Consider the following 19,502-nt stretch of genomic DNA (forward strand, 5'->3'; position numbering starts at 1 on the left):
AAAAATGATAAAAATAGAATTCAATGTGTCTGAAAATATTATGAAAATAAATTAATGTAGAGAATTAAAATCTATAATTAAATTTCATAAATATGGAAATAATTAATATCTGACCTTTGTATATTGATTAAGAAATTGAAGCGTAAATGATTGAAAGTAACATTAAAACACGGTCAATCTTGATATCACTCTTTTATCTTAACTTTATTTTGCTTTATTACTGTTCGTTGCAAATAAACATTAATCAAATAATATTAATGAAAAAGAAAAAAAAAAAAAAGGAATTAAACACTCAAAGAGATTTAATCAGTAAGAAATATTCACGTGATCAATCTCAGTTTCGTAAAAAAACATTAATGACTTATACTTCTCAAGAGTATTCATATTATTAATATAAAAATCTAAACAAAATAAAAAACAAAGAGAATTAAAGAAAAGAAAAGAAAAGAAAAGAAAAGAAAAGAAAAGAAAAGAAAAGAAAAGAAAAGAAAAGAAAAGAAAAGAAAGTACATCTTGAAGGAAGCGACATTTTCGCGCCATTTATCGCGAAACCCAAACACATGGCTTAAGAGACACGATTTAAAATAATATTTAACTATCGTTTCAACATCAAGCTTTTACCCCCCATGGATTCAAAATGATTTGGAATGCAAGTGCGCTATGGAATTCTGGGATCATTATGTCATACCGGTGTAGAAACGCGCAAAGAATTAATTGTGGGGTTCGTTAGTACATAAGAAAGGAACAATGAATCATTTAGTTACAAAAAAAAAAAAAAAAACAAACAAACAAAAATTGACAATCTCTTTCGAAGAAGTTACGTTTCAGTCAATGGATAGATAGGAAGAAAAAAAAAAACTATATTTGTGTTGATACTCACATTGACAAAATGTGTAAGAAGAGACGACCGGTGAACGAAACTAACGCCCCAGTGTGGAAGGCAACTACACGATCAATATCCGAATACGGAAATACATCTGCTTTGGTTTCGAGTCTAACCTGATGCACGTGTACAAGTATGTTGTCGAAAGATAATACATCCGAAATCAAAGACAACGATTGTACAACGGCGCCAAATATCGAATCTAATCGTCCTCGTGGTATAACGTCCTTACTACACCATAGTTTGCTATTGTCTGTTAGCGAACTAAAACTTTAGGAAACGACCATGTGCCAAAGACGACACATGATTGGTCCCATTTCAATCGGACTGTTATTGAAAATCTTTCGTACTAACATTCATACGATCGTACAAATTTCATTTCAATGTACACCTTTTTTTTCTGTACTAATTCTTGGTTTTTTTTTCTTTCTGTTTTTTTTTTTTTTTTTTTTTTTTTTTATATATATATATAATCTTTATCATAAGTAAACCAATTGAAACATCATTCAATGGGGAAAATTATTGAAACGCAACGTGTGAAACTGACTTGGTAGTATAATCTCGATCGTTTAATCTCGATCGATATATCGATACATTTTATCGAAACGATATATATCGTATCTTTGTAATTTTCTCAAATGCCGGGAAGTTTAGCAAAGCTACGGTCACATGGAGGGAAAAAGAAGCCGGAGAACAGTAAATGATACAACTTTATCCACAGCAGATATGGTTTCTACTGTATTTTTCCTATTTATTTTTTTACTTTGTGCGACAAAAGATGTTACGACACATAGATTAAATGTACCGAGAGTTTTGTTACCTGTATTTAATGATTTTGCTATAAATTTTACTCTTGAAGTAACGGATGGCGGCTGTTATCAATGGTGATAATAATTATTTAATTAACATAAGATTGATAATTTATTCTTGTATTAGAGAATTTATAAATTACATGTATATATATATAATATATATATATATATATATATACACATATACACACACACGAGTATTACCATAACTTTGATATCATTTATGATTTTTATCTTTGTTTAGAAATATATACTGCACATAACCTGACAGATAAAATTTAATATGATTGACAAGATGAAATTCTTAAGAAATAATTTATTTCAAGCGATCTATATTTAATTATATTTATATTATAATAATTTAACGTATATTAATATAAATATTTAATATCTCTTTTAGGTCAACATCTCGTTTGGATATTATTCAACTCATTCCTATAAGTGAAAATTTTGATAAAAGTTGTTCTTCGAGTATTATGATACAAACTATTACTAGAGAATCAACACGAAATACAGCTATAGTTTTGGCAGAGGACGTTAACACAGGACAATTGTTACGCTGTGATGTTATAGTAGATGCAATATTTTCTTTAAATCTTGTTACTACAACGCGAGAGTTATATATCGAAGAAGCACCTGAAGCTTTTGAAGTACGAGCTTACGACGAACAAGGTATTATATTATGAATTATAAAAGGCAATAATTAATTTTCAATTAATACATTTAATTACAAAGAATATCACGAGTATTCATTTTAGGAAATGAATTTACAACATTGGCCGGAGTTGAATTTTTATGGAACATTGGTAATGCTGATAAACGTACACAATCTGATAATAAAATTCCTGGTAATGTATTACGATTTTTAACGTATCAGGAATCACAATATGAAACACCTCTGACGGTGATTGATCTAGATGCGGCTGGTAAAAAAGGCCATATAGTACTTTTAGAAGGAATTCGTACTGGTACAGCAAAGGTAAATAATTTAATACATATTTATATGCAAAATTGCAAATTTAAATTTTACTTGTGCTTCTTTCTTTTTTCTTTTTTTTTAGGTTTCTGTGAAGTTACCTTATCCAGAATATAAACATGTCCCACCGATAGAAGTTGAATTAATTGTTATAGCTAATCTAATTATTATTCCTTCAGAAGTTACAATGATGCAATATGATAATTTCAAATATAAAATAATGCAGGTATTTATATAAAATATATAAAAAATTCAAAATTGGCTATTGTATCATTAATAATATTATCAATTGAAAAATTAATATCATAAAGAGTTGAATTATATTTTAGGTTCATCAAGGTCGTTTGGAAATAATCAATCTTCCTTCTAGTCAATATTATTTAGAAGCTGAAAATCCAGACATGTTAAAAATTGATAATGATATAAGTACTGCTTATGCGCTTTTGTTAGGCAGAACTAAAGTATTTCTACATGATAAAAATGTTCGAGATGAATATCCAGTCATTTTACCTTCTGCTGTGGTCAATGTAAATACTGTAACATATATTTCTCTGGCAGTTTTACCAAATAGAAATTGGGGATTGATTTTAGGACAAATGCATGAAATCATTGTTGAATTATACGATAAGTATGTTAAATCAATATATTATATATATATATATATATATATACATATATAAATGAATATTAAAAAGTCAATTATATTAAATCCTTTTAACTTTTAGTAAAGATCACAAATTTCATATTGGCGACGGTATTGAAGTATCTATTAAAGTGGACGAGAATTATTTTGATCCAAAATTTGTATCACAAAATGGAACTTATCTTGTTGGTGTTCCTATTACTTGCGGAACAATGTTAGTACAAGCTTCTTTATATGGAATAACAGATAAGTATGGAAAAAAAATTGCTCTCCCTTCACCACTTTCTACAGAAGCAGAACTTGTTATACACACGCCTGTAACAATTCGTCCTCATGTATTAGCTGTTCCATGGGATTCTAAAAGTAAATCACGGTATGTCAAATTATATCATATTTGATTATAATAAATATGTTTTGTTATTGGAAACAAAAAAAAAATAATAATAATAATATTTATATAATAAGAATAAATATTATTCTAGATATGACATAGCTTTAAAAGCGAATGGTGGTGATGGTTCATATGTATGGATAAGTAGGCATTCATCCATAGTAACAGTTTCTCAAAGTGGAGGTATAAGAATTTTGGCCCCAGGTTCTTCAGAAGTAATCGTTGCAATGTCAAGAAATCAATATAATAAAGATACAGCAAAAATACATGTATTACCTCCATCAAAATTGAAAATCATAGAGTATAGTATCGAGGCAGCTGTCGGTGAACCTATACATTTGCATATTGCTTTATATGGAAAATTAACTAATGGATCAGATAGCAAAGAAATTCCATTTAATGATTGCAGAGATATCAATTTTGAAACATTTATTCCTGATGGTAATTTTGCACAGAATTTTAGCAAAGATGTACAACCTATTGGAGTGTCATGTGCTGTAATTACAATTATAAGTTCAAGCGTTGGTATATCTCAAGTCACTGTAGCGTACAATGCCAATGGACAATATTTAACAGATAACATAACTGTGTCGGCGTATGAACCATTGATAGTTGTACATCCTAAAAATAAAGAAACGTTACTTGCCGTTGGTTCTTCCAGAAAAATAATATTCAAAGGTGGTCCTCATCCGTGGTCTAGTAAGCCACAAAGTTATTCACGTAAAATGCAAAGTTCTAATGAAAAAATTGCCGAAATAATAGAGCATACACATTCGTTAAGTATATCGTACGATATATCTGTATTCGAGGTACTCTGCAAAGCATTGGGAGAAGTAATCTTAACGTATACAGTATCGAACGTTCCTCTTTTACCAAATTGTAAAACTACTTATGCAGTGCAAACAACACGAGTTACTTGTGGAAAACCAAGATATATTTATCTTCAACCAGAAGTTAAAGATAGTAATAGCTGTCCGCTCAAACAAAATTCAGATAAAATATTAGCTCACAGTGATAAAAGTCAAAAATTTATTATAATGGTAAAGGACGAAGATGGCAGGCAATTCGATAACATTACGAGTTTAAATATCGAATGGAATATAAAACCTTCTGCTGCTGGCCATATGGAAATTTCAACTGGTTCTGTAGAGGAAACGTTTACAGATATGCAAGTAGTTTTGCCAAAGAGACATTATCAAAATATTATATTTACAAAACGTTTTGGAATATTTACGATATGTGCTATAATAACTGGATATCAAAAGCATATTCTTGGAAAATTACGAATAACGCCAGAATGGCCGGCATTTCCTGTTCAAAATGATAAAGGAATTATCGAAACACCTTTAATAGAGAATTGCGTTGAAATAACATTGGTAAATGATACAATCCTTAGTCCAAATAAATTAATCATTTTAAATGATCCAAATGGAAAGTATTATTTACAAGTTAATCAAGGTTCTGGATATTACGAATTTATTTTAAGTTCAAATGATGTCGCTGATGTTCGATACATGGAACCAACAAAAGTAATCAGTGTTACACCGAAAAAAGCAGGAACAGTTCATATAGCATTAAGAGATCTTTGTTTACCATCAAAGGAAGCAGAAGCTATTATTGAAGTTCAACAATTAGCTATAATAGAGACAGACGTTATCAATAAGATCGAAAAAGGAAAATGTGTAATAGCTGCACTTAAATTATTAGATACTAATGGAAATGTAATAAAATTACCATCTTTAAATGCATTAAATTTTAAAGCTAAATACGAAAATAAATATATTGAGATCAAGCAATTATCTCTGAACGAGCATGGTAATCCGCCGTACGATCAAATGCTGTATAAAGTTTCTGGTGTTAATGAAGGTGAATCACAATTAACTTTCGTTAGTGAAGCACATGAACAGGAAATACAAAGTGAACCAATTTCGATTCAAGTATTTCTTCCTTTAAAAATACATCCAAAAAATCTAACAATATTAATTGGAACAATCTATCAAATTCAAACGATTGGCGGTCCTACGAATGCAGAAATTGAATTTTCAACAAAAAATAATGAAATCTTAAGTATCGATCATAATGGGGTTTTTGAAGGTAAATCGAATGGACAAACAAAAATTATTGCAAGGGCCATTGGTATTAATGCAAAAGGAAATAAAATTATTTATTCCGAAGATTATACTACCATTCATGTATTATATCTTGAAGGAATAAAAATTGTTACGCCTGTGACGCGTGTTAAAGTGGGAGGTACTTTTCCACTTTGGGCATTTGGTATCCCAGAATATTTAACACCACTTATAATAGGATCTATGCAGTTGCCATTATCTTTTTCATGGTCTTCTAGTGATTCTACCTTGTTAAGTTTACATAATATGTATGAAGGGACAGGAATTAATATTCGATATCAAAATGAAGTATCAATAAGAGCAAGAGCACTGGAAGCTGGTTTAATAACTATTTATTTAAATGTGACAGTACCATCTAATGTATTAACCGGTCTTAGAAATGAAATGACATATACTACATTTGTGAAAATAGAAATTTTCGAAGAATTACATTTAATTAATCCTGCTTTACCAAGTGGCTCATCTGTGATATTAATGTCGCCAAATTCAATGTTAAAATTACAAACAAATTGGGATAAGCACGGATCAGTTACGTATCAAATTATATCGACTACGCAACAAAATAATTCTAAGGATCAGAATGCTTTAAATTTACCATCAAAAACTTTTACTGTTGACAATGGGATCATCAAGTCAGGCGACCATTTTGGAAGAACTATTATTTCTATCACAAACGTAGAAACATATAATGTAAAACAGACATTAACCGTCATTGTCGATGTAAGTTAATGTAATATTTTATGTTTTAATAGCACGCATGCGGTATAACACGATCATAATATGTAATATGTGATAAATTTTACTACAGGTTAAACCGATTCATTACATGATGCTTTCTTTACATTCAAAATTACGTATTAGAAATGGAGAAGAATTGAATATGTTACCCAAAGGAATGGAATTGGATTATATTGTAGAATATTATGATAATGTTGGTATGAAATTTCATGCTGCTGACACCAACGTAAAAACTACATTAAATCGCGTTGATTTGGCAACGTTTACAACTAATCCTGGAAATTTAATAACTACTAAATTTATTGAAAACGGAGAATTAGTTGTTAAAATATTTAGTGATAAATATCCTCAGGGAATGTTTGATTATGTACATATGAGACTTGGTGATATAGTTTTTCCAACAAAGGTAATACTTATAATACTTGTTTTTTTTTTTTTTTTTATCATATTATTCATTATTTTAATCAATACGATATTATTTTGTAGACTACTTTGACTGTAGGTGATATTGTATGCTTCTCTATGCCACTTCTTTCACCCGATGGTGATCCAGGCTACTGGCAGTCCACTGCACCTGATATATTAATTATTGATCCAATAACTGGTATAGCTAGAGCAAGGAACATAGGACATGCTATTGTCAAGCATAGTCTTGCCAGTCATATGCAGGGTGAGATAGAAGTAACGATTCAAGCAATATCAAAGGTATTGTGAATTCATACTTGTAACAGTATAAAAACATGTTAAAAAAAAGAAACAAGATATCTTATATATTTATATTTTCTATAGGTATCAATAGTACCATTACGAGGTAAAAATGTAACTGGCTTTGAAGTATTTAGTGTACCACTTGTACTTAAGAGTAAAGATGAACAGATTAAAGAAAATAACGTATTGTCAAGAGGTTTAGGAGGATGTAGAACTTATTCCTCATTCGCACTTACTTCTTTTCCATATACATGCAATATAATTCTTGTACCAAGTAGCTCAATTGGTGCAAAAGATATGTTTCTCGTTAAACCTCGATTTAGCATTGTGACTGGTTAGTTTAAAACAAATTATATTTATCAATGTCAAATTAAAAAACTATACATTTTTTTTTCTTTTATTATTATTATTATTAATTATAGATTTCTATTTTTCATAATTATAGGTTTCTATTACTGTGATATAATACCAATGGGTTCACCAAATGTAGCTCTCAGTACATTAGAAGCTCGTATACAAATTAGTGCACGAAGTCGTGATATTGAAGCAGTTCCTTTAGAACTAACATATCTTCCACCTATATATGTTAGCACGAAAGAAATATTGTTTGTCAATCCACATTCTCAAACAGTGCCGATTGCCACATTAGACATTTTTGGATTACGATCAGTATTGGAACATGTTACTGTAAGTTATACTATTTTTTTTTTTTTTTTTTTTTTTTCTCATGTATTAAGATAGTTGACCGTATCATTATTTATTTTATATTATTTTTAAGGTTGAAGTACCAGATGGAATAACTATAAGCGGTCAGTTAATATCCAAATCTGGAATTCAATATCGTCTTCGTTTGATGAATAATCAAGATGATGTCCAAGGACAAAAAATAATGATAGCAAATGAACTTACAAAACAAAATATTTCTGTAAGTTCTAATAGAAAAAATATATTAATATATGATACTAATACTTAACTTAATATTTGTATTTAATTTTCAGCTTTTCATTCGTATTTCAAAGTATGATCATTTCATGCCATTCTCTGGTATTCAATGGGTTGATTATGTATATTTTCACCGATACACATTTGGAACATTTGCTGTTATTGTGATAACTTGTTTCTACAGTAAGATTAACTCTATTAATTCATGATAACGTTTACATTTAATTGTTATTCATTAAATTCATATAATCATAATAACATAAATTTTAATTAATAAGAAAATCTGCATCATGCATAATATTATATATTTTTCATTTTCAGTATGGAAAAATAAAGTGACAAACGTCGACTTAACGATAAAGAATAAAAGTGTATTTGGTATGTATAAAAAAAAAAAAAAAAAAAAAAAAAAAATTAATTTATAAGTATATATATACTTGGGGGAAAAGAAAAATTAAAATATGTTTCATTTGCAGCTGATAAATGTCCACCGCCAATAAGAAAAACCAGCACACCATATTCTACTACTATGAATACATCAAATATGTCTAGTCCTCGAAGTCCAACTTCACCATTAAGACCATTTTCTGCATTTGAACCAGTCTATGGTGATCCTCGTGGTCTTTTCACACCATCAGTTAGACGGAACCGAACTTTGAATTGAATGGTTAATAAAAAGTATATGTGTTAAAACTAACCATTCTAATTTTCAATGATAAAATCATTGATGAGAGTGTTCTATATTACTATTATTATTATTATATTATTATTATTATTATTATTATTATTATTATTATTATTATTATTATTATTATTATTATTATATGTAAAAGTTCTTATAGAAAATCTGCATACAAATATGCATAATGTACATTTTGTAATATAGTTTTATACCATCAAATTTTGTACGGTAATCAAGACTGTATAAACACATCAATAATAGGAGCTATAAAATTATGTGATTAATGTTTGTGCTACTACTTAATAGATTTAGTTATTGTTGACTGGCAGGTTTGTGCTTCCTAGTCGAACATTCACGCTTATAATTATGAGAACAAAAAACCATCTTGTGTTTATTCTTTCTATGTAAAACAAAAAATCATTTTTATATCGTTTTACAAATTATAATAATATATAAATCTCGTGTACTTACATATTACGCCTGTTATAAAGATTAAAAAACTTATTTTATTACTTATTTTTTTGATAAGACGCATCGAACGTGTGAACAAAAAATAGATAAAATATGAAGAAAAAAAAACAAAAACAAAAAACATACAATGTATGAAAATTTAAATAAAAGTTGTTCTTACAATTTTTAACAAATTAACACTTGGCTTTTTTGTATAAATTTTTCTATGCTTATAAGGGACGCCAAATGAATTGTAACAATTTTATATATATAAAAATTTCAAGATAATAAAATTATCATACTTTTCTTATAATCTAAAAATAAAAAATAATTCCTCGAAAAAATTATATATACGAATAGATCCAAAATATTTCTATGAAATGTTTTTTACAAATATATAAATGCTTTTGTCATTTAATAAAAAGTCGGCAATATTTATAAATAATATCTATTATAAAAATAGATGCACATACGATGGAACAGTCAAATCTCTTACAACATTGCTAGTTAATCTTCTTATAAATGACCTAGATTTTATTATAATTTAATATTTGTACAAAACACACACACTTAATGTTTTTTCGTAGTTTTCAACAATTTCTCGTATTTACTTTTGCTGGAATACCACAATGCAAATGGAATAGCTAATGATGGTAAAGTCATTATAGCGAATCCAGCCCAGTCAATCTGAAAATAATTTATAATAAGAATAAAATCTTGATTTTAAATATTTAATAAACAAAATATTTACCACATGGGATGAAAATTGTTTATCATAATCTCTAAATGAAACAATCAGTCCTTCACCAGGTTCACTGCTTACTGCAACTTGAAGTCTAGAAGCGTCTTCTTTACGTCGATATAAAACTTCAGCAGATGTAAAGTTAAAGTATCCAAATTTACGTGGTCTTACAACCACTGTATGACTCACATTTGTAAATGGTGGTACTCTATCTATTCTAGCATTAAGCTCTCCGCTTACATGAGTAAAGTGATCAGGATGGAAAGAATTATCAGTAATTTCAACTTCTAATGCAGCTGCATTACCAATGTTGTAAACTGTGTACTATTAATTATAGGTTAAATAAAGGAAAAATCCTTTTTCTTTTTATAAACAATTAATAAATAATATGACAATTTACCTTTACTATAATATCCATATTTTCTACTAGATATTTATTAAGAATTTGTTTAGATACTAACAATCTGGCAGCTTCTTCCTCTTCCTCTCCATATACGGTTATATATAATGCAGCAAAAGCTGCGAGTAAAATATACCACTTCATTCTATAAAATCATATAAAATAAAAAAAAAAAAAGTTATATACATCGACATTTATATTATTAATAAATATTATATACATGATAGAAATTAATATTTTTAACATCCAAATTAATTACATATTATCATTTGAAATATACCTTTAAAAAAATATCTGTAAATGATTATTACAAAAATAATTTTATATTTATTTAAATTCAATTATTGTTTCGTATTGAAACATAAAACTATTTGAAAACATATTATATAGAATTTTATGAAAGAAAATGACAACAATTGGTTAAGTAACTCGTTCGTTTAAAGATTATTTAATTTTAAATGTGTATATAATGGATAAGTTTTTTATCGAAAATATTGTAAATTTAAAAATTTTTACCTTATTAAACCGCCTCGTTCGTGTCAATTACAATACTATAACACTACACGCGTAAAGACATTGGAGCAAGTGCCAACAGCGCCCCGTTTATTGCCACGTTTCGATGGAAGAAACGTCTTTCGTGTACACGAATTACTTCCGGCAAATAGTATTTAACGAAATGGCGCCGAAAATGAATCCATTTTAATTGTGATTACGAACAATTGAGATTATTGACAATTATAGGTTTATATTCTTAAGATTATTATATTGTTTCAGACAATAATATTTCATTTCGTTGTTAAAAAAAAGCGATTAATTTCAAATTAAAATTTTATAAGAGGTTAGAATAAGTAACGTAATAATTTTTATATCAAACTTTCACAAATTTTAATATATTATAATATATTAGAAAAAAGAAAAAAGATTCTAGGAAGTAATCTTTTTTGATAAACAATGACAGCGAAGGTATATCAACCTGATCAAGAATTGGAAACGAAAGTGAAGAAAGGTTAAAAAAATTTATTAGAATAAGCATTTCCTTATAGCAAAAAGAAAATGTTTCTTTTATAAGATATATATTTATTTCTTGTGAATTTATTATTGATTATTTGTTTTAGCAACTGAACGAATATCTGAGAATATGCATATAGTGGCAAACGAACCGTCATTGGCATTCTATCGACTTCAAGAACATGTTAGAAAGGCATTACCACCTATGGTAGAAAAAAGAGTAGAAGTATTGGCTCTTCAACAACAACTTCTAGGCAGATGTTATGATGTTGAATATGGTGTTAGCGCGATTAAAGGAATGCACGGTGCTGCGAAAAGTTTTGAGAATACTTTAGAGTTTATAAAAAATGCAATATTTTTCAAGCAACAATTAAAGTACGAAGAACAACGAAGGCATAAAAAAGATGGAAATAGAGATTCGGTTTATAAAAGACTATCTGCACACATTCCTACATTGGATCATTTACCGGATGAAATATCAGATGTTGTTAGAGAAACTGCGAATAGAGTAGAATCTATGATGAATCATGCTAGGCATTCTGGAGAATTACAAAGATCAAATACTGTTCATAATTAAAAGAAGAAAGATATCTTTTCCTATTGTTCAGATAGTACGTTTTTTCTAATTTATATTATAAACTTTCAGAAAATTTCATAATATTAAATAACAGATATAAGATTGATATAATAATTTATTTGTTATATATATTATATACCATATATATCATCTGAAATTGTTGCATGTGAATGTTTTGTGAGTGTTCACATATATATGTAATATGTTAATAATGTTGTTATTAATGATTACAAATTCTTTAATGAATATTGTAATATCCTTTTGTTAATAAAAAATATTACAACCTTATATACATACACACATACATACATATATATATATATATATTTATTTATTTATTTATATTACAGTTAAAATAATGATAAAAAGAAAAAGAGAATAGAAAGAAATTGGTTGAATTTGACGCGATCTGATGGCTAGTCCACATGTATTGCCCCGTGACATCTAACGTGTCGAAAATTGAATATAGTTTTATCTGAAAGAGCCATAAGTTTTGTAACCGCGAATCTTGAGACGTGTTTATAAAATATATTAAATATCATTACTTTTAAACTTATGCTGCAACTAATAGATCTTGAAATGGATTCTTTTATTGAAAAAATGATTTTTCTTAATAATATAAGAATATTATTGTTCCATAGTTGGTAACAAAAGGGCGTTGACACGCAATCAGAAAAGCGAACCTAGAGAGACACGTGAAGATGCGTCTTTGACTATCTTTTATTATATCAGTGGTTGCACTGTTAAAAATTCGTTATATTGGTTGACTTTTATATGAATTCATTACAAACATGTCAATTAATTTAACAAAAAACAAAGATACGTTGGTGGCCGCTTGGCACAGTGTAGTCGACGATAAATCGTCTACTAACTGGTAGGCTTTTTGAATTTTTCATGCTTCATTACATTTTTGTTTCATCACAAAAGTGTAATAAATTTACATAAAAAATATATGTATAAATATTAATTACATATTTTATTATTTGAATACTCTTTATTTTGCGTTTTTCTCTCTCTCTCTCTCTCACTTTCTCTCTTGTTATATATATATATATATGTTTGTAGTATTACTAATAAGAACATAGATAATGGTTTTTACCTGTCATAAATTTTTGTATGATTTTAAAAGGTCAAATAAAATATAAGTTTCTTTTTTATATTAAAAAGAATTATTTATATATATATATATATATATATATATATATATATATATATATATATATATGTGTTTCTACAGGGCTGTATTTGGGTATGAAGGTCAGACAAATAATTTGAAAGTTGTTGGTACAGGGAATGGTGGATTAGAAGAAATGATTGATCATTTAAGTAGTAGTCATATTATGTATGCCTTCTGTCGTGTAATCGATACTAAAACAAGTCTACCAAAATGTTTATTAATCAATTGGGTGAGATACTTTACTTATATCAAATAACATTGATAAGTATAAATATACATTATATAATATGTAAATATGTTTTTTTTTCTTTTTTTTTTTTTTTTTTTTTTTTGCAAGGAGAAGGTGCACCTATTGTTAGAAAAGGAACATGTGCAAATCATATTAGAGATGTAGAAAAATTATTAAAAGGCGCACATATAACAATTACTGCTCGTTCCGAAGATGACGTCGAAGTTGACGCTATTATGGAGAAACTTGCAAGAGCTACTGCTTCCGCTTATAAATTTAATGAACCACGTAGTGAAAATGATGCACACACAGGTCCTATCGGCACGACATATAAACGGTATGTTTTTTTCTTTCTTTCTTTCTTTTTTTTTTTTTTTTTTTTTTTTTAACAAAATTTTTTTTCTTTATTTTAATACAATATTGTATACTATTGAAGATTGATTTTATATCTTATTTTATAGAGTAATACCAGAGCAAGAAATTAATGCAACAGAGAGAGATCAATTTTGGCAAAGAGAAGAAATTGAAGAAAAGAAAAGACTGGAACAAGAAAGAATTCGAAATGAACAAGAACGTCAGAGATTAGAGAAAGAAATTAGAATGAGAGAAGAGAAAGAGAGTCAACTGAGAGAACAACAGGTTTGTAAATGACATTTATTTTTTTTTTTAACTGCCAATCGTTAACTTTTATCATTGTAACATTGTTAATGTTTATTAAACATTATCAGGTATCTGCTAAGGAAAGTTCAATAGCAAGACAAAAATTAGCAGAACAACGTGCAGAAGAAGCAAATAATTTACGTAATCGTATAGCAGCTAGTCAACAATATAATGAAGATAATGACGATGATCATAAATCTAGAAGCGAGGAATTAAGAAGACAAAGAAGCAAAGAAGCGCAACAATTAATTGCTCAAAGAACAATTAATGCTAGAGCTGTTTTTGAACAAAATTCGGCTGCTGGACAAATGAAATCTTCTCAGGTCCAACATTCTTTACAGAAAGGTGGTCACGTAGAAGCTGCTAAAAAAGCAATTGAGGAAAGCCAACAAAAGGAACATATAGATATTAAATCTCAAGAAGCAACACCAATAGAAGTAAATAAGATAAACGATACAGAAACATTAACGAATTCTGCTGCAGAAGTGGTAAATACTATCTCATCTCATGATTCAAAAATATCTTCACACGAACCAGAGACTGAACAAACTAATAAGGAAGATATGACTGATAATGAATTATATAATCAGCTTGATGGTTCTTATTTATATTTTGATCCAAATAATGAGGGCATGAAGGCAAGAGCTTTGTATGATTACCAAGCTGCAGATGATACAGAGATTACTTTTGATCCTGGTGACATAATCACTCATATAGATGCCATTGATGAAGGTTGGTGGCAAGGATTGGGTCCTGATGGGACATATGGATTATTCCCAGCTAATTATGTAGAAGTTATTGATTATAATACAACATGATAGAGGATATACTTTGGATAACAACGATAACAACAAAAAAAAAAAGCAGAAATATTTGGAAGTTTTTTCTTCTTTATATGTGAGAGATACTTGACAGGTTTTTAAATATCAGCAAGTGTTTCATGATATCAGAAGTTAAATTAAAATTTACAGTGATATGATTAGGTGAAATGTTTGCAATATTAATTGACTATTTAGTATTAATAATTAATATTATGAAATTATGCATTTTATAGTTTTAGATAAAGGAAATAAATATGTGCACATTTTTAGCGTTTGTAATATGATTATTTAAAACTAGATTTTATAGTATTAGAAAAAAAAAATGTCATTAACATATTAATTGGGAAGATTTTGAGTAAAAAAATTATATTGCCCATTAGTCTTCATAATAAAAAAAAAAAAAAAAAAAAAAAAAAAAAAAAAAAAAAAAAAAGTCTTCCCAAGTATTATATCATAAAATATAAAAAAGCTAAACTTAGGTAAATATATCTTTTTATAACATTCTATATCAGAACTGATATAATAGTCACAATGTATTTAGAAAAGATTACTTAAATATGCCCTGTTAAAGTATTATATTTAAGCATACGCCATAATTTAATCAATAAAGATTGAAACTTTGACATAGCACATTTATGATATTGATAATATCCTTCTTCTTCTTACATATCATTGTAGATTTTATGTACAAAATTGTTTTTATTAGCAACATATAATATACAATATTACCTTCATTTTACTTTAGATATATATAATGAATAAAATGATAAGATTATGAGACACAGTATTCGTATTAAATCTATTTTACTATATGATATATAAATTTCGATAATGGTAAGTAATATTGGTCAGGAAAAATAATCGTAATTATTTTAGATAAATAAAATACATAAAATCATCTTCGATAATTTTGACTTTGATTACCACTTGTACTACCAGTCCCACTAGCATGACTTAAAAATGCCAAATGTCCTTTAGGACATTTATTTGCATAATGACCTTTTTGACCACATTTATAACAAGTAACTTCTTCTAATGGTTTTTGAGGTCCTCTTTGAGGTGGTCCATTATGCATATTAATATGATGATGTGGATTATGAGAACTACCTTCCATTTCTTGTCTAACTTGTGCTTCTCTTACATCCGGAGGCATTTTATTACAATAAATTGCTTTATGACCACCTTCGCCACAGAAATGACAAGTAATCATAACTTTCTTTCCTTCTTTTGGTTGCATGTCTTGTACTGCTGGTAATTCAAATCTTGGACTAAAAATAATCGTTAAACTATAACAATCTGCTTATATATATATCTATAACATATGTGTTTCACATAAATCATTATTTTTTATTATTATTTGTCAACTTACTGCATGAATTTACAATTTGGACCTTCTGGACAAAATCCAGCTAGATAGGCCATACAAAGTACACGTCTTACATGCCGGTGTCTGCATAATGGGCCATGTCTGCAAAATCCACGATCGTACCATGGACAATCGCGAACCTTAGTTTCAGGGTCAATGTGTAAAAATGGACATTCCTTATTGTGACAAGCATCTAAAGATTTATTGAAGAATTAATTTTTATTTCTTTATTATGAGACTATCAAATATCGATAAATGAAATACTCACTAAATCTGGAATAAAAGTAACATTCTGGCATTTTTGTCATGTCATATTCATGTAGAAATTCACACTGATCACCTTTTTTACATAATCCTCTTAACCAATGTTTACATACAATTGTACGATCTCCTCGAACATGTCTAAACGGACAAGAGGCTCCTTTTACACATGTACCTCTAGGATAAAATTGACATACTGCAGCAATTGATTCTAAAATTTATTTTATCACCATTAATCCATCTAATAATTAATAAAAATAAATTGTCGTTTTTTTTGATATCAATCTATATTCTAACACAAGTAGAAAAAATGATATATTATACCCTTTATTTTCTTTTTAAATTACATATATATAAATTATATTTTATAAATTATAAATAAATTAATATAATAAATTATGAATATTTTTAAACATAACCTATTTTTAAAATTACTTACTATCCATTCCGGTAAATGGTAATGATAATGCTCCATACTGCTCATCAAGAGCAATTTCAATATCAAATCGCATATGATCTACATTTGCTACAATACACTCCATTTTAACACGATTAAATTTGTAATTATACACATTCAAATATTTATATTATATACACATGAAATGTTATGATTGACATAACGCGTTTCAAGTAAATTGAACTGCTTATTTAATTCAGTACTAACAACTTCGTAAATATAACTATTGAAGAATTTAATGGCCGGACTGAATTAAATTTTTAAGTTGGCAACACTGCTACGGGCGATATTGCCCGGCATCGTTAATTTTTATGCGGTAAGTAATATTGTAAAAATTATTTAAACAATAATTAATCGATTTTATTATTATATACAACAATTTATGCTTTTTCAAACATCTATAATAACAAATATATCATATAATATGATTTTTACATATTATATAAAGATTAACATAAAATCATTTTTTGCTTTTTCTAATACGAAAAATTCATTTGAACCGTTGGTTGAAAAACTTGGTGACTTTTTTTTTCAAATAATTTCCAAAATATTTTATCGTCTAATATTATGTGAAATCGCGAAATTGATCTTCGAATTTGATTTGTTAGACTTATTTCTAAAGGATCAGATAAAAGTTCTTATGATTTACGAATAATAATACGTATAATAATATTATAAAATTAGAATAAATCTATTACAATAAAAAATAAAGTAGGTATATAGTAAATTATATATATATATATGTTCACATAATGAAGGAATAAATAATTAGAAGTAAAAGAATTACATATATAATTAATATATAAAATATTTCGAAAGGAATATGATCGGCAATCGTTTATATATCGAACATATAGCAAAGCTATTTGTATTCAAATATCTTATAGTATCCTTTAAATAATTATTTGTTTTGTAGATGCTTCTCGTAAAATTACAGAATCTTAATGTTCATCATTCCGATATTATTTACTTCGTTGATTTTTATTTTATATATTTTTTCTTTATTTTTTTTTATTAGGTACCAATATAACGTCAACAGATCAACGAATATGAAGCTAAGCTTTTGTGAAATATCGCATGGTGGTATTTCGATCATCCCTTTTCCAGAACGATTGCAACCACAGAAAAGATATTCTTTATGGTAATTATATTTTAATATAATTGTATCAATTTTAAAATTTATATCTAGAGTACGAATTAATTCGTATTACAGTATTACGAATATGTTTTACGTTTGAATATTAAAAATGATATTGTTAGAATTGAGTTAGAAATAAACAAAACCGATCAAATGAATTAACGATCGATAATCATGTCTGCTAGATTTGAAAATAATCGTTACACTTAAGTTCATGATTCTGCATATTTTTAAGGATTTTGAAAAGACAAAATAAATCTTTGATTTACGATCATCCTTTTTTAATTTATTTAATAGGACTAATATCTAATTTAAGTTAAAAGATAATTTATCTTTGAAATATTTCGTTATAAAATGTACTTTTTATTATAGTTTGACTTTGATTAAGAATAATGTGAGAGATAGTAGAAAAAAAAATATATATATATACATATATATATATATATATATATATATATATATATGTATATATATATATATAGTCAATCAAGCGTGGGCTCAGAACTATGTAGAATCGCCCACGCGAATTTCACAGCATATATAGGTTAACTGCAGGGCGAATAGTTCGGCAGTGTACCTGAGACCGCGATGAATGCACACGTAAATCGACATTGTAGAAAATTTCGTGAATTTTCTTCTTTCTTTTCTTTTCAACGATTATCTTTCCTTTCAATTATTTTCAAGTGTCGTTAGTGTATGAAAAAAATAAAAAAGAAAAAAAAAAGAAGAAGAAAAAAAAGAATGAGTAACGTGCGAGTGATGATATCTTTTATTTTTTCTAAAGAATTTTTGATTTTCAAAAGGATTAATATATTTTTTCATTTTACAAATCCATATGCCATTCAATAAGTACGAACGTTGCGCACTTAAATCATTTTGAAATTCGCGCCCTTATCAACAGCTAACGATCGTCGTTTGTTTTCTCGTTTCGATATCGACAAATAGATGAATCGTTTAATTTCTTGATAATTGTTTAGTATATCCACATGCGTGCAAATGCGTACGTCTGTACGTGTTTGTATATCTTTTATATAATACATTTTTTTAGAAATATTATATATAATATTATATAGATCTCTATATATAAATATCATATAGTGATTGGTCAATAAATAATGTCAAAATTTGTAGTAAGTATCTAATTAAACAATATTGAACGTACCGACATATTATTACCTAATTAAATATTGTTATTATATTAACGTCCTTTATTTAGATGCGATGCATTTATTTATCTATACAGACAAAACACATTAATTATTGATCAGTCCAATATAAATTATGACAATGTGTGTCTATCATTTTTTTTTTT

General features: G+C 27.5%; 6 protein-coding genes across 15 annotated transcripts in view; 4 read left to right on the forward strand and 2 right to left on the reverse strand.

The window, feature by feature from the left end:
* Positions 1–1,514: 1,514 nt before the first annotated feature.
* Positions 1,515–10,431, forward strand: LOC124957863 (nuclear pore membrane glycoprotein 210). 2 transcript variants are annotated; one of them, XM_047515316.1, is made up of 15 exons: positions 1,516–1,767; positions 2,096–2,367; positions 2,454–2,674; positions 2,757–2,897; positions 3,001–3,299; positions 3,397–3,687; positions 3,797–6,554; positions 6,643–6,978; positions 7,059–7,277; positions 7,362–7,614; positions 7,726–7,967; positions 8,059–8,205; positions 8,279–8,405; positions 8,544–8,600; positions 8,699–10,431. In XM_047515316.1, the coding sequence occupies exons 1-15, from the start codon at positions 1,553–1,555 to the stop codon at positions 8,884–8,886; spliced, it is 5,766 nt and encodes a 1,921-aa protein (XP_047371272.1). In that variant the 5' UTR covers positions 1,516–1,552; the 3' UTR covers positions 8,887–10,431. The 2 variants fall into 2 exon arrangements, with proteins under 2 accessions (XP_047371273.1, XP_047371272.1); XM_047515317.1 differs by lacking the exon at positions 8,279–8,405 and having other exon boundaries at positions 1,515–1,767; positions 8,699–8,841.
* LOC124957866 (translocon-associated protein subunit beta) lies at positions 8,425–11,215 on the reverse strand. The gene is made up of 4 exons (XM_047515322.1): positions 11,013–11,215; positions 10,497–10,641; positions 10,106–10,420; positions 8,425–10,041 (listed from the first exon to the last, which is right to left on the reverse strand). The coding sequence occupies exons 2-4, from the start codon at positions 10,638–10,640 to the stop codon at positions 9,925–9,927; spliced, it is 576 nt and encodes a 191-aa protein (XP_047371278.1). The 5' UTR covers position 10,641; positions 11,013–11,215; the 3' UTR covers positions 8,425–9,924.
* On the forward strand, positions 11,121–12,369 carry LOC124957867 (BLOC-1-related complex subunit 8 homolog). Its single transcript, XM_047515323.1, has 3 exons — positions 11,121–11,334; positions 11,404–11,502; positions 11,612–12,369. Exons 2-3 carry the CDS (start codon positions 11,448–11,450, stop codon positions 12,079–12,081), a joined length of 525 nt encoding a protein of 174 aa, XP_047371279.1. The 5' UTR covers positions 11,121–11,334; positions 11,404–11,447; the 3' UTR covers positions 12,082–12,369.
* Positions 12,370–12,545: 176 nt separating this feature from the next.
* On the forward strand, positions 12,546–15,598 carry LOC124957864 (drebrin-like protein). 2 transcript variants are annotated; one of them, XM_047515318.1, is made up of 5 exons: positions 12,546–12,955; positions 13,319–13,487; positions 13,592–13,824; positions 13,949–14,126; positions 14,216–15,598. In XM_047515318.1, exons 1-5 carry the CDS (start codon positions 12,873–12,875, stop codon positions 14,963–14,965), a joined length of 1,413 nt encoding a protein of 470 aa, XP_047371274.1. In that variant the 5' UTR covers positions 12,546–12,872; the 3' UTR covers positions 14,966–15,598. The 2 variants fall into 2 exon arrangements, with proteins under 2 accessions (XP_047371274.1, XP_047371276.1); XM_047515320.1 differs by having other exon boundaries at positions 13,372–13,487.
* On the reverse strand, positions 15,580–17,247 carry LOC124957865 (cleavage and polyadenylation specificity factor subunit 4). Its single transcript, XM_047515321.1, has 4 exons — positions 17,035–17,247; positions 16,603–16,806; positions 16,338–16,527; positions 15,580–16,236 (listed from the first exon to the last, which is right to left on the reverse strand). Exons 1-4 carry the CDS (start codon positions 17,135–17,137, stop codon positions 15,864–15,866), a joined length of 870 nt encoding a protein of 289 aa, XP_047371277.1. The 5' UTR covers positions 17,138–17,247; the 3' UTR covers positions 15,580–15,863.
* Positions 17,248–18,975: 1,728 nt separating this feature from the next.
* The window catches only part of LOC124946417, a 45,099-nt gene continuing 44,572 nt past the window's right edge, over positions 18,976–19,502 (forward strand). For 4 of the 8 annotated variants that reach the window (XM_047487094.1, XM_047487088.1, XM_047487089.1 and 1 more), the window contains exon 1: positions 18,976–19,198. The gene's annotated coding sequence lies outside the window, so the exon portion shown is untranslated. Of the gene's footprint in view, positions 19,321–19,502 lie in introns of all 8 variants that reach the window. The other 4 variants (XM_047487096.1, XM_047487095.1, XM_047487097.1 and 1 more) reach the window with 3 other exon arrangements.

This window comes from Vespa velutina, chromosome 2 (assembly GCF_912470025.1).
Source record: "Vespa velutina chromosome 2, iVesVel2.1, whole genome shotgun sequence".
Classification (NCBI taxonomy): domain Eukaryota; kingdom Metazoa; phylum Arthropoda; class Insecta; order Hymenoptera; family Vespidae; genus Vespa; species Vespa velutina.

Coding starts and splice junctions, on each gene's coding strand:
- LOC124957863 (XM_047515316.1), top strand. CDS start 1,553: ATGGAGGGAAAAAGAAGCCGGAGAACAGTAAATGATACAACTTTATCC. Junction 1,768..2,095: donor GATGGCGGCTGTTATCAATG/GTGATAATAATT, acceptor TATCTCTTTTAG/GTCAACATCTCGTTTGGATA. Junction 7,968..8,058: donor CAGTATTGGAACATGTTACT/GTAAGTTATACT, acceptor ATTATTTTTAAG/GTTGAAGTACCAGATGGAAT.
- LOC124957866 (XM_047515322.1), bottom strand. CDS start 10,640: ATGAAGTGGTATATTTTACTCGCAGCTTTTGCTGCATTATATATAACC. Junction 10,421..10,496: donor ATATGGATATTATAGTAAAG/GTAAATTGTCAT, acceptor TATAATTAATAG/TACACAGTTTACAACATTGG. Junction 10,042..10,105: donor AACAATTTTCATCCCATGTG/GTAAATATTTTG, acceptor AATTATTTTCAG/ATTGACTGGGCTGGATTCGC.
- LOC124957867 (XM_047515323.1), top strand. CDS start 11,448: ATGACAGCGAAGGTATATCAACCTGATCAAGAATTGGAAACGAAAGTG. Junction 11,503..11,611: donor GGAAACGAAAGTGAAGAAAG/GTTAAAAAAATT, acceptor TATTTGTTTTAG/CAACTGAACGAATATCTGAG.
- LOC124957864 (XM_047515318.1), top strand. CDS start 12,873: ATGTCAATTAATTTAACAAAAAACAAAGATACGTTGGTGGCCGCTTGG. Junction 12,956..13,318: donor GATAAATCGTCTACTAACTG/GTAGGCTTTTTG, acceptor GTGTTTCTACAG/GGCTGTATTTGGGTATGAAG. Junction 13,488..13,591: donor AATGTTTATTAATCAATTGG/GTGAGATACTTT, acceptor TTTTTTTTTTTG/CAAGGAGAAGGTGCACCTAT.
- LOC124957865 (XM_047515321.1), bottom strand. CDS start 17,137: ATGGAGTGTATTGTAGCAAATGTAGATCATATGCGATTTGATATTGAA. Junction 16,807..17,034: donor ACCATTTACCGGAATGGATA/GTAAGTAATTTT, acceptor AATAAATTTTAG/AATCAATTGCTGCAGTATGT. Junction 16,237..16,337: donor CCAAATTGTAAATTCATGCA/GTAAGTTGACAA, acceptor GATTATTTTTAG/TCCAAGATTTGAATTACCAG.